Source organism: Chelmon rostratus, chromosome 11, assembly GCF_017976325.1.
Source record: "Chelmon rostratus isolate fCheRos1 chromosome 11, fCheRos1.pri, whole genome shotgun sequence".
Lineage (NCBI taxonomy): Eukaryota > Metazoa > Chordata > Actinopteri > Chaetodontiformes > Chaetodontidae > Chelmon > Chelmon rostratus.
Genome location: NC_055668.1, coordinates 19,566,793 through 19,579,233, shown reverse-complemented (window position 1 = coordinate 19,579,233; position 12,441 = coordinate 19,566,793). Strand labels below are relative to the sequence as shown.

The 12,441-nt window shown below is 40.7% G+C and overlaps 2 protein-coding genes across 2 annotated transcripts in view; one reads left to right on the top strand and one right to left on the bottom strand.

Moving 5' to 3' along the window:
* Positions 1-1,491, top strand: part of lrpprc (leucine-rich pentatricopeptide repeat containing) — a 61,546-nt gene extending 60,055 nt beyond the window's left edge. Inside the window, exon 38 of the mRNA XM_041947184.1 lies at positions 1,224-1,491. Coding sequence (XP_041803118.1) covers positions 1,224-1,289 — 66 coding nt within the window. The 3' untranslated portion in view covers positions 1,290-1,491. The remainder of the gene's footprint in view (positions 1-1,223) is intronic.
* A 2,915-nt stretch (positions 1,492-4,406) lies between these two features.
* Positions 4,407-12,425, bottom strand: abcg8 (ATP-binding cassette, sub-family G (WHITE), member 8). Its single transcript, XM_041948024.1, has 13 exons — positions 12,381-12,425; positions 10,657-10,761; positions 10,393-10,540; positions 9,406-9,644; positions 9,068-9,200; positions 7,961-8,230; positions 7,692-7,845; positions 7,131-7,232; positions 6,421-6,620; positions 5,413-5,489; positions 4,977-5,244; positions 4,697-4,824; positions 4,407-4,544 (listed from the first exon to the last, which is right to left on the bottom strand). Exons 1-13 carry the CDS (start codon positions 12,423-12,425, stop codon positions 4,407-4,409), a joined length of 2,007 nt encoding a protein of 668 aa, XP_041803958.1.
* Between the last annotated feature and the right edge of the window lie 16 nt (positions 12,426-12,441).

Below are 12,441 nucleotides of genomic sequence, written 5' to 3'. Positions count from 1 at the left end.
GGGGGTCTTCTTTATACCATTTCCTTGTGATGGCTTTCTTGGAAGCTGCCAGTAAAATCTTAATCAGATATCAGTCTCTGTCTTGGATGTTTTCTTGAGTTACATTTCCCAAGTATAGTACAATGCACGTTTTAGGCAACTCATAGCCTAATATCTTTTCCATTCCTTCCACACATCATTCCAGTATCTTGTTATTTTGGTACAATGCCAAAAAATATGTGTGTGACCCACATTCTGTTCCCCACACAGTCTCCAGCAGAGTCGTTGTACAGGTGATCGTCCCTTTTTCATTTTTGGTGTGATGAAAAATCTCACAATGTTTTTCCAGCAAAATTCTTTCCATATTCTGGAATAACTAGTTGTTTGTTGTGTTTTCAATATGTTATACCACATCTCGTCAGTTATTACTTCCGTTAATTCTTTCTCCCACTTATCTCTTATGTACAAAGTTGAAGTGTTTCTATTTGCTACCATACCCTGGTACAATTCGGATATCACTCTGCTAAATTTGTTCTTGTGTGCATTGCATAGAGTCACAATCACTTTATTTGGTTCACCTGGGAGGTCTGGCTTTATTTCTTTATTAAAATAGTCTCTGACTTGTAAATACATGTAAAAATCTTGATGTTCTAATCCATATTCCCTTCACGTTTGCTGAATTTGACTTGAAAATGTGACGACCTCAGAGAGAGACGTATGTAGAAAATGAAAATGTTCTTGCACGAGACAAATTTAAGTCTCAAAACTACATCTAGTGAGAAAATCTGTTTTTGTGTTTACGGTGAACTGACCCCTGCCACGATCTCGCTCTCTCTCCTTCTATAGTGAACACAGCTATTCATCAGCATTAATTACTACAATAATAAGCGAACGTACAGTGTGAGAAGCCGGCGTAATCTGCAGGAAAGCTCTCACCTTCTCCCCTCCAAAAAACCCCCACCACAACACTTTGTCTGGATCAAAACACTGATTAATTAGCCAGGAACAGAGGCAGTGTGCGTTTGGGGAGTGTGCTACAAATCCCTTATTTGTGTATTAATGGGGGTTTAAAGATGAAACGAGACAACCTGGTTGGAGGGTGGAGACTATTTAGACGGACCCAGGGGGGGGCTCCGCTGCCGCTTGCTTTTGGAGAGGGGCGAGATAGAAACGCACGCACCTCACAGCCTGACGATGCAGCAGGTGAGCATTTGATGCTAAATCGTCTTTCTTTCTCTTCGCAGGAGTCCTTTAGGTTCTATGCAGACAAGCTGAAAGCTGACAAAGACCAGATGGCGCCGGAGGAATAAAGATTCATCCTCCTCATCTCACCTCCATCCAGATCCCACTGTTGTTTCTCCCTTTCTTTTTTTTTTTACATGACTTGTTTGAGCCGAAATGTTGGGTGTTGTGTTATAGCTGTCTGTTGGCACACTCTTTCCACTGCGCTATTGATAATGATGAAGATGATGATAATGTACAGAAGTATTTATGCCAATAAATGATGTTAGGAATCCCCACTCTGCGTCTGGGTCTTGGTGTGGTTTTCGTCGTAAAATTAACCTTTGTCCAGGCAGCAGGTAAAGCAGAGTTAATCACATTAACAATGAATGCATGAAAACGCTTTAAACACCTGACAAGAATGCAGTGAGGTTATCAGCAACATCTCTGTGTTTCCTGCCAAGGCACTGCACTCAAACGGTGTAAAGCAGGGGCGCCCAAACTTTTTCTCTCACAGGTCCAAAACTGAACAAAACTAAAATGAGGGCCAAAAGCAAAAACTGAGAATCAGAAAAATATGGATGTTACACATTTAAAGAGCACTTTTACCTCACAAAAAAATAAATTATCATTTGTTTTCATTATTTTTTGGCTAGAAACATCTAATGGGCCAAATTGATCCTTATGTTGGCCCAGGTTTGGCCCATTGGCCCCACTTTGTGTAACTCTGTTGTGAAATATGTACTATACTACATACTAATCTTTAAAGTATACTTTTTATGCTGTCCGTGTACAAGAAATCAACATATTCTAAAGTCTGACTTTATAATGTCACTACAAATTAGCCTAATAGACCTAATAGTTTTTCCAAAATATGTAAATTATTTTTTTGTTTTCTGATGTGTTGCAACAGTTTTTATTCTAATTATTTGTATTTTATATAGCACTTAGACATTTTAGAGCACTTTTCAAAATACTCTGTGGGTTTGCAGCCACAATTCAGCTCAGTGGTGGAAAGTAACTAAGTACATTTACTAAAGTATTGTACTTTTTAAGGTACTTGTATTTGAGTATTTTCATTTTATGCTGCTTTTAACTCCATGTATTTGACTGCTGTAGATTCTACTTTACAGATTAAAATTGTACACACAAAAGCTAAGAACACATTTTTATTGACAACACTTAAATTATTTAAATATGATTTTAACAGCAACACTTTTGTGTGTAATGGAGTATTTTTACAGTGTGGCTTTTTCCCATCCCTCCTTTGTGCATTGCATTGTGGAAGAATAGCATACTTAGCTTTTTTCAGAACACTTTAATATTTATATCTTTTCCAGTGTGAACTCTCCAAACCTGATTAAAATCGGCTTGTCGTAGGGACTGGACACAGCTAATATCTGCTGTAAAGAGAACCGAATCAGATGGACATACATTCCTTTACTCAAGAAATTGAGTAATATTCCCTCTTACACTGGGATCATTAATAAAAAAAAATCACTCTGAAAGCTTCTGCATATGCTTATTTTACAGTAATGTGTTTTCATATAGAATGAATGCAAAAGATTATTGGGATCAGTTTGAGTCAGCATTGATTTTCATGAAAGGCTGTCCCATGCTGCCTAATCCTAACCCAGCATCTTCTCTCGCCTGTCGCCTGACCTGCATCTGCCCCCTTCCTCTGCCTGGCTTTGAACTCTTTTTGGTGTCCAATCCCGACCTCAGATATTCCTCTTTCATGTAACACAAGCTGTTCTTGACCCTGTCTGAGGCCGGCCTTAGATAACACAAACTGGTTGTTTCTGAAGAAAATTGTGTGCTGGTTGACGTCAGAGGTTCAGCCTGGGCAGTGGATATTATCTGGGATACAAATTAAGGTGCAAATGTAACATTTTGTACTTTTTACTCCACTACATGAATCTGAATGCTGTAGTTACTAGTTACTTTACAGGGCTTGTTTTTGCAAGTTTGCATAAAACTCAGTTTTTTGCTTTTGGAACATTGACTCATAAAAATGAGTAGAGTTGATGTGAATGGGTAAAACTGCATTGATCATTTTGGACGGCCCTCAGAAGCTCAGCTGTGTTCATGCTTATTGAAAACTAGTGATCATTTTTTGCAGGGAACATGACTTTTTTTTTTAGAAACTGTTTAGCTCATAATTAAGGTGCTAAATGCACTTGATGTTCCCTTTATGATTACACATTAACATTTTTAAGGGCTTTGTTTGGTGCTTAAATAACCAGAATGTGAAGGATAATCGCTGAAAATAATCACATTATCAGTAACATTCATTGTTATGAAGCTGCTCAGCTACAAGCGACTGCACCATGTAACTGCATGACGAGGCTAAAGGATAGCAGAAAGCATGACGACAAAAATAAACACGCTCATGTGGAGCAATTTGATTTAATACTTTACTAATTTGGACTCAAAACATGTCGGCAAAATATTTATCAGGCTTTTGCACCAGTGCAAAAACACACATCTTACATAATCTTCCATCTATGAGGACACAAGTACAAGCTCTTTTTTTTCTGAGTGTGACTTACTAAATCTCTACTAGGTTTTTTTTTCAGTGCTCCCTATACTGGCACACACATTGTTAAGCTTAATAACCTTACATATACAAAAAAGATAAAGCTGTAGAAAAAAAGAAGATTGAAAATGGAACAAGCAAAAGCTGCAGATGGATATCTGCCAAAGTGGCGCTCTAATCATTTGCCAAGACGGAAGAGAGAGGGAGGGAGCAAAAAAAAATAATGCTGTAATTTGAACTTTGATGATACAGCAGTGCTCTGCTGCCATCCAGCAGCAGACAGTGGTACTGCAACCAACACATTCTTCTGTTCTCATATTGAAACACTGAGAACATGTTGAGATTGTTCGACTAGTCAAAGATGAGAGGAATTGCTGCAATTTTACCTAGAAGGGTGCTTTTTTTTACCCTCCTCAGGTGCCAGGTGAGTGATTATTTCATGTGTTTCTACCATTAAAACAAGTGCAGGAGTTTCTGCTGTTCAAATTGTTGTTAAATTGTAAACTTTCCTCTCCTAAACTAAGCACCTGTAAAGCATCCTGATAAGAACAGTAATACAACGACGGAAAGCTTGGCTCAGTGTCGAACCAGTCGAACTAGAACCTGAATTACTTCCCTCCACCGCTGAAAGTGTTTCATCTAACGGCTGAAACTGCTCCAGGTGTGTTCACCAGTCTTGACTGGACTTCTGTTTGATGAATTTTAGGGACAAGTAATAGAGCACCATGAAGCCTAGGCAGACTGCCAGCAGGACCAGATAGCAGGAGTACAGAGGGTACTGGTCCATGTTCATGGCCTTCACCACCTGAAAGACAAACAGAGCACATCACAGGATGAATAAAAAATAATAAAATTGCACTCTTGTCCTCAGTCTTATGCTGCGAATGATGCTACGCAGAAAAGCTGACTGATTAACACTCACATATGAGTTTGAATTTGCCTTTCTTTCTAACTCACGTAAATGCCGTCAAAAAACTCGGTCTTGTTTGCGATGATGATGGGGTACTTTGCGCCTCTGAACTGCACCTGCAGCATTCCCTCAAAGCCCCAACGCATGAAGGAGACATGAGAGATCCATGAGGCCACTGGGGAGTGAAAAGCATAAAAAAGTATAAGCATTACATGCTGACCACCATCTTTTTGTGCCCCCAAGATGTTCTCTAGCATCACCCATAGTTTTCTCCAGGTTCCTCATCCCCACATCTTTCAATTGGAGATAATTAATCCCTCTCCTCACCAAGCCACATATTCTCCAGGCTGATGACAAAACCTCCAGTCAAATAGAAGACCGTGAACAAGGCGTTGCCCATGAAGGCAGAGGTCTGCAGGGTGGGCAGCGCAGCAGCGACAAACAGAGCCATGGCTCGGCTGCAGTAAACCACCAGCCACACCAGCAGGAAGTTGAGCAGGAAACGCTCCGGAGCCTCGTTGAGCCCGGCCAGCCAATAGATGGGCAGGCCGTACACCAAGGTGAACACACAGTGCTCGGGTAACTCCCCCAGGACCTGAATGTGGAGAAAGTGTACATTCAAACACACAGAACAGACAGAAATGCAGACACTCACACACATTCCAACACCACGTTACAGTACAACACATCACTGGACATTACGCTGAAGTGTGATGCCAGCGTGGAGCGAGACTGACCCCTGCTGGAGATGCTGGAGGCTTACCTTAGCAAAGAAGTAGGAGGTGACTGAGTACATGCCGTCCTCCAGCTCGTGGTAGAGCATGGCTCGCTCTGTGTGACCTGCAGAGAACATGAAGTTAATCTGATGAGGAGCCGCATCATAACCTCTGCTATCAAGACTATAACTGTAAATTTGCTGCACGCTGATACACAACACACAACTGTCACAAGTTACGTGCTCATTTGCAAACAAACTGTGTTTACCAACAACAGATTTACAAAGTGTTCCTGAGTCCATGTAGTAACATCCTTCATACAATCGTGTGTTCACAAAGTGATGAACCTCGCTCCTCTCTTGATTGTGAACGACTGAGCCTTTCCAGGATGCTCCTTTCATACCCAATCATGATACTATCACCTGTTACCAATCAACCTGTTTACCTGTGGAATGTTCCAAACAGGTGTTTTTCGAGCATATATTTACAAAAATCAATGAAGCTGATGAGGTTAAACATTAAATACATTGTCTTTGTACTGTTTTCAGTTGAGTATGTGTCAAAAAGGATTAACAAATTATCACATTGTTTTTTATTAATGCTTTACACAGCATCCCAACTTTCTAAATCAGGGTTATACATAAATGTAGCATTAAATGATTTTGTTCATTTTAGCGTTATTAGTTGTATATCACCTCTAAACGACTGCAGGTTTGAACTTCTGATTTCAGTGAGTTGTGTGTTCCAGTATTTTTTAGACAAAATTTTATGAAGAGTTTTGAGAACACAACGCCTTTGCTGCTTTGCAAACGGAAACACGGCTTTGGTTAGTGAGTCAGCTATTCTACAACTGTATCAAAACAGCAGAGAAAAACTGTCATGATGTTCCTGTACACGGTTCTGACAGAACTGAAATCAGTACAACATTACAGAGAGAAATATTAAACCATGACCTTGTCTCAGTGTTATATGGCGACAAGACGTGACTGAAAGTTGACTTCGACAGCAGTGGAAGCCACTGGCTGTCATCCTCCTAAACAGCTGTAATCACTCACATTTAGCTATGACGTCCAGCACCACAGCGAATGGGGTGAGAGCTCCGATCATGTAGAGGAGGGCCACGGTGTCTCGGATGGACAGATGCTCTTGTCCCGCCCCGTAGTAGAGAAAACCGACCAGCAGTGACATGAGAAGGGCCTCGAAACCGTGGACCAATAAGGTGACCAGGTCTCTGTAGTCATTGTACATGTGACGCCTGAGGGGGAGGAAAAGAGAAGAGGTCAGTATGTGTCCCTGCGTCCCTCTTCAGTGCTGTAATACAATGATTCCCAACCAGGGCTACATGCCTCAGTCACCAATAAACGACCAGCTTTGATTAGCTGACTGCACAGTTTCCCACAAACCTGAGTAAGATGCAGTACTTGAACACCACCTGCTGCAACTGAGTTTGTGAAAGCTAGTTTGCATTAACTCTAGTTAATTGAATAGTTAAAAATACTGTTGAAACCTGGAGAAAAAAGAAACAAGAGATCAAGACTATAAACTTCAGAATTTATGTGTCTTAAACGTAAAATGTATTATCGATATCTGCTCTTATATAAGTAATAGCATTAAATAGCATCCAGTTTTAAAGTTAATTCAAAGGAACACATTTTCAACATGACAGGTGGTGTGGATGAAGGGGTACTTGAACTAATATGATGGGGTTGTGAGGCAATAAAAATGGGAGCCACTGCTGGAACACACCTGTGTGCGTTGTTCTTACCTGATGAGGATAGTAAATTGTTGTAGTTTGCCAGGCAGTCTGTCTCTTTGCTTGGAAACTGTGATCACTTCCTCTTTTTTTATCGTGCTCAGCTGCTGAGGGCTGCGGGAAAACAGTGGATCAGTTTGACTGAGTTAGAACAGGGGGATTAGTTTCCATAAATTAGCAACATTAACATTAAAAAAATCTCTACAAATTAATATCCTTAAATTCATCTCAACATGTCCTGACTTTTGTGTCCACAGCTAAAATCTAACCACAAAGAACTCGGCCTTTGAAACAGGCCACTCAAAACACAGTTGAATTGTTGTGTAGAAAGCTGAATTTCCATGCGTCAGGTGGAGAAGGCAGTCATCTAAACCCATCCAGAAATGCCCTGTAGTTGCTCAGGTAGGACACTAATAGTTTAGATTAGTGAGACTCCAAACCTGCCTTTACAGTTATGTCATGGGGAGGTGGTGAGAGGAGAAATAGATAAGAAATTGCAGGAGGAGACAGATATGTGAATATATAAATGAGGAAAAGGAGGAGAAAAGTGGCCAAACTGAAACACACCCATACCTTTCAGTTGGTGGCATGTCGGTCCCAGCTGGTTTCCACATGTGATCCTCTGTGTCTCGCACCTTTTCCATAAACTGCTCAGCCAGAACTAAGGCCCGCTCCAAACACTCGGCCTCTCGGTCCAGACTGCGCCGGTCTATACTGATCAGGTCAACTGGACACACGCACCAACAAAATGAGGCGTGAATACGTAAATACTTTATAAATAAACCAGATAGAAGCGCCACTCAACGCTGTTTTGATAACTTTCTACACACACACACACTAACCATAGAAATCAGAGGGGTTGCAGTATCGCGGGCAGGGGTATCCCAGGGCAGTGAAGTAAGGTACCATGTCCCGAGCAGCGCCACAGTAAACGGCCGAACCCGACGACAGCAGGACGACGAGGTCGAACAGCTGGAAGATATCTGACCGGGGCTGGTGGACTGACAGCAGGACCAGACGGTTTCCCCGGGCCAGGCGGGACAGTGTGATCACCAGGTTGTGGGCCGTGAAGCTGTCCAAACCTGACGTGGGCTCATCCAGGATCAAAATACCTGAGGTGTTAAAAACAACAGTTCAGTAATCCATAAAAAGACACGACTCTCTAACTGCCTGCTTGTCTGCATTGTTCTCTTCCGTCTCCGTTTTGGTAATCCGCTCCTGGTTCGAGGGTTGTAGTGGAGAGCTTATCTGTTCAGATTTCAAAATGGCAAGAATACAGTCTTATTTTTAATGATCTTGTATATTACTTCCTAATATTGCATCACAGAAAACGACGCAGTACTGAAACACTGGGCTGGAACATAAAGGCTATGAATATTGATGACCTATAAACCTGCACGTTCTTGAAATCAGTTACCATATGTTGTTTATTGATAGAATTGTTGGCTGGCGTGACAGTTTTTACTAACAACACTTAATGGCACATGTGAGTAGTTGATAGATGTAGATAGAAGGGCAAAAACTGCTAAATGATTTACATATTAATTAAACAAATATCATCAACTATCCTTCAAAGATAATATTTAGTGTTTTATAGCCACAATTTGGATTGTAAGTGTTGAATGTGCACTGTAAAACCTTGACCCCACATACACACGCAAGGAAAGAGCAGCTATAAAAAAAAACGAAGGAAAAACTGCAGCAGCTGTTCCTTTCTTTGCCTGTAGGTGGCGACATTATCAAGTCTACATCTGCAGGACTGAACTGCTGCTGATGCTTTCTTTCCCTATAGTGCAGGCTGACATGATGAAACGGATTTGTGATAAAATTAGACAGCATTTCACGAGGAGACTCACATCTAAAATGCCGGGCAGATGGAAGGTGGAAAGGTAAAACTGAAAATTAGCAGGGAAAATGAGTTTAAGAGTTTGTCTCTTTTTTCCTCTCACCAGGGTTCCAGAGAAGTTGGACTGCTATACTGACTCTCCTCCTCTCTCCTCCGGAAACTCCCCTCACGAAGTCGTTTCCCACCCTGGTGTGAGCACACTGTCGCAGCCGCAGCTCTGCGATGACGTCGTCCACCTGTGACAGGAAACAGCAAACCCACCTGTGACTTACAACATCTGTCTTCCACAGCACACAGAAGAAGACACTGCTATCACATCTGGTCCACGTAAAGATTACATGCAGAATGTTTGGTTCATAATGTCCTCATGCTGTGTACACTCTGTGTTGGTTGTGCTTGTTTTGATATGATTTGTTTGTCGGTTTAGACTTTTAATCTTACCCTCTGCTCCCTCTGAGCCTGTGTGAAGTGGGTGGGGAGCCTCAGTTTGGCCACAAAGACGAGAGTCTCACGGACAGTGAGGTGAGGAAGAAGGCGGTCGTCTTGGCGGACATGAGCGATGCTCTTCTTCACCAGCTGGGGCGTGTTGGGCTTCCCGTTGATCAGAACCTGACCAGACGCCATCGTACCGCCCTCATCGCGACATGTTATTATGTCCAGCAAAGATGTTTTACCACAACCTGTGGTAAGTGAAGATAAGATAAGACTTTACTAATCTCACAATGGAGAAATTCACTTTTGCAGAAGCTCTACAGAACACACAAGGGGCGGGGGACAATAAGGGGTGCAAATAAGAACAATAAGGGTGCAAATATGAACATTAGGAACAAAAGGGTGCAAAATAAGAGCAATAAAGGTGCAAATAAGTACAAACGGAGCAATAAATTTTATTAGAAATTAGATTTTTTTTTAAGGAAATTAATGAGGAAATTATTACATAAGTCAAGATCAATTTAAGCACAGAGGAAAACAAATGTTCAATACAAACAAAAGTAATATACAAAGCATATGCATAAGCAAAGTAGTGAGCAGTTCAGGAGGCATGTGCTACACATACTACATGAAGTTCTGTTTTTTCTCAACCAATGAAAGTGAGTTTTGTGACACTGATTTGTCTCCAAAGGCAGCAGGTCTTTTCTTCCTTTCTTTCTCGTCTATTCACCTGGAGACTAAAGAAAGATGGAGACAGTTTTCATTGTCTCTTTGTTCTGCAATATGTCTCATGTATCCCACTGCAGTTTGAAATTGAGGGTTTGATTGTCCATGTGAACAATGCTGCTGACGTGAGGCCCTCGGCCAAACTTGACAGCGGAAAAGCAGGTGGAACAAATTATCCAAGGAAGCCACTACAATTAATAACCTGATTATAAATACTGATACTGTGTGTGTGTGTGTGTGTGTGTGCGTGTGTGTGTGGCAGTCTCTCACCTGAGCTGCCAATGATAGCCAGCATCTGTCCACTGCGGACTCGGAGGCTGAGCTTGTTGATGGCTGTCTGCTTGTTTCCTTTTATCTCCCATGGCAACTTGAACTCTGACAACCTCTCATACCAGGGGATCTGAGCCGCTGTGTCCACCTGGGAACACACACGAGCACATTCAACATGCACAGATACAGTACAGACATGCACACACGGAGGGGCTCAAACAGTTTAAAGATGACTGCACATGAGAGCAGCTGTCTGTCAGTTACCTGATAGTGCAGGTTGTTGACCTCCAGCTCGTTGCACCCTCCACTGTAGGTGAAGTAGAGGCTGCTGTCTTCTTCAGTGGAGAACAACTCCGTGTCTTGATGTTGCTAACGGTGAGAAGACAGGTCAATGAGTTTCACAGACGCAAGGACTCATTTTTAAACACAGTGCAATAAATTTAGAGAAAATGAAGACAATTCACTATTTTAAAGTAGATTACAAAATGCACGAGAGAATCTGTGCTCCTGTACCAGACACTGCAGTGAAACACACAGATTTTAGTCTCGATGACAATAAGCCTTTAACAACAATACAAATGACAGCAAATGGTAAACTTGTTGTGATGCTTGCATTAGATTCACAAAAGTTTAAAAAGAGCTTAAATCTGAGATTTCAATCGTGTTAAATTAAATAATAATTGGTTTTTGCTTGCATGCTCACTGTGTGACGACCAGCTGAGAACATTGTCCCAGTCTTTGCTGTGTTATAACATCTGCACGTTACGTTTGAACTTTATCAACAAGTTTATTGGACCACTGCATTTGTACGTGCAAATAGTTGCATGTGACCTTTCATGGGTCCAGAGTGCAGTTGAAAATAACCCTAATCATTATGTAATCCTTAAATCTCTCCAACAGAATAAAATTGCATGTCGCATTGTATATACTGGATAGACACTGTATATACTATATACATGTTGTATAAATAATGGTTGATAAAGCTTCCAGCAACATGACTATCCAGTTTTCAGACCCTTTCCTTTAAAGCTTTCCTTTACACATGTCAAAATTTTGCCATTGTACATTAAACTGTAGATAAAACCTGTGGAAGCCATATGTCACCAATGCTATTGAACCAGCTTTATGAAGAAACCGCATTAATTAAACTACTGATTTCTACTGACCGTCCTGGTCTCGGAGAGGGTGGTATTTCTAATTATGAGAAAATGACAAAAAGCTCACCATTTTTTTGTGGAAACAAGTAGATGATGAACACTTAATAATTAGATTGTGGGGAAAACTGGAAACCACAAATATAATTTAGAACACAGTGACCTAAAGCTACGCAATCAATCAGCAATCTAAGACACAGAGAAATATAGCTTTTAAAGTTTGGAAGAGGTTAATCTTAACATGCATCAACTGCAGGGGAATGACATATATTTTACCAAAATAAAATAAGTAAAGCCAAATAAATGGAAATATTAAAATATTAATTTTATACATTTTTCATTATAATATATATATTTTAGAGATAAAATATAGATTACTTTGGTATATGACATTTTGTTTAGAAATATTAAAGCACTGTTCTATTTTTTGAAGTTCAAGCTAAATATCTTAGAAACCTCTGTTGAGGAAAATAGTAAATTACTGCTTGTTTTACCACATTTAACAAACTTTCAGCAACAGTGATACATTCAGAGAACGCTCTAAATCAAACTTAACATTTTTGACCAACATACCCACACCATATAGTTGTAATTGACTGGATTTAGTCACATAAAGTTTAATTAATAAAATTAGTGGTTATGCAGCAGACAAAGACAGCAGCTCAGTTGTTGGTGGGGATGAAAGGAATCAACAGAAAGCTGGTTTTGATCTAACCAAAGCATATTGGTACATTAGCAGAGGAACTTAAAACCAAGAGGTCACCCTACAAGAGATCTAAAATTGCTGACATGTTTTTGTCCTGATGTTTACATGTTTGCATGTAAGAGACTGACCTGAGAGGTGCCATTTGCATGGTTGAGGCCAGTGTCTCTGTCCATGATGATGCAAGTTGCT

What these genes read in the sequence shown, in the direction of transcription:
- abcg8 (XM_041948024.1), bottom strand. Translation starts at nt 12,425, where the DNA reads ATGGACAGAGACACTGGCCTCAACCATGCAAATGGCACCTCTCAG. An exon ending in CAATTTACTATCCTCATCAG is followed by an intron (nt 6,621 to 7,130) that starts GTAAGAACAACG and finishes CCTCCCCCTCAG; the next exon opens with GCGTCACATGTACAATGACT. An exon ending in GCTGGACGTCATAGCTAAAT is followed by an intron (nt 5,490 to 6,420) that starts GTGAGTGATTAC and finishes TGTTCTCTGCAG; the next exon opens with GTCACACAGAGCGAGCCATG.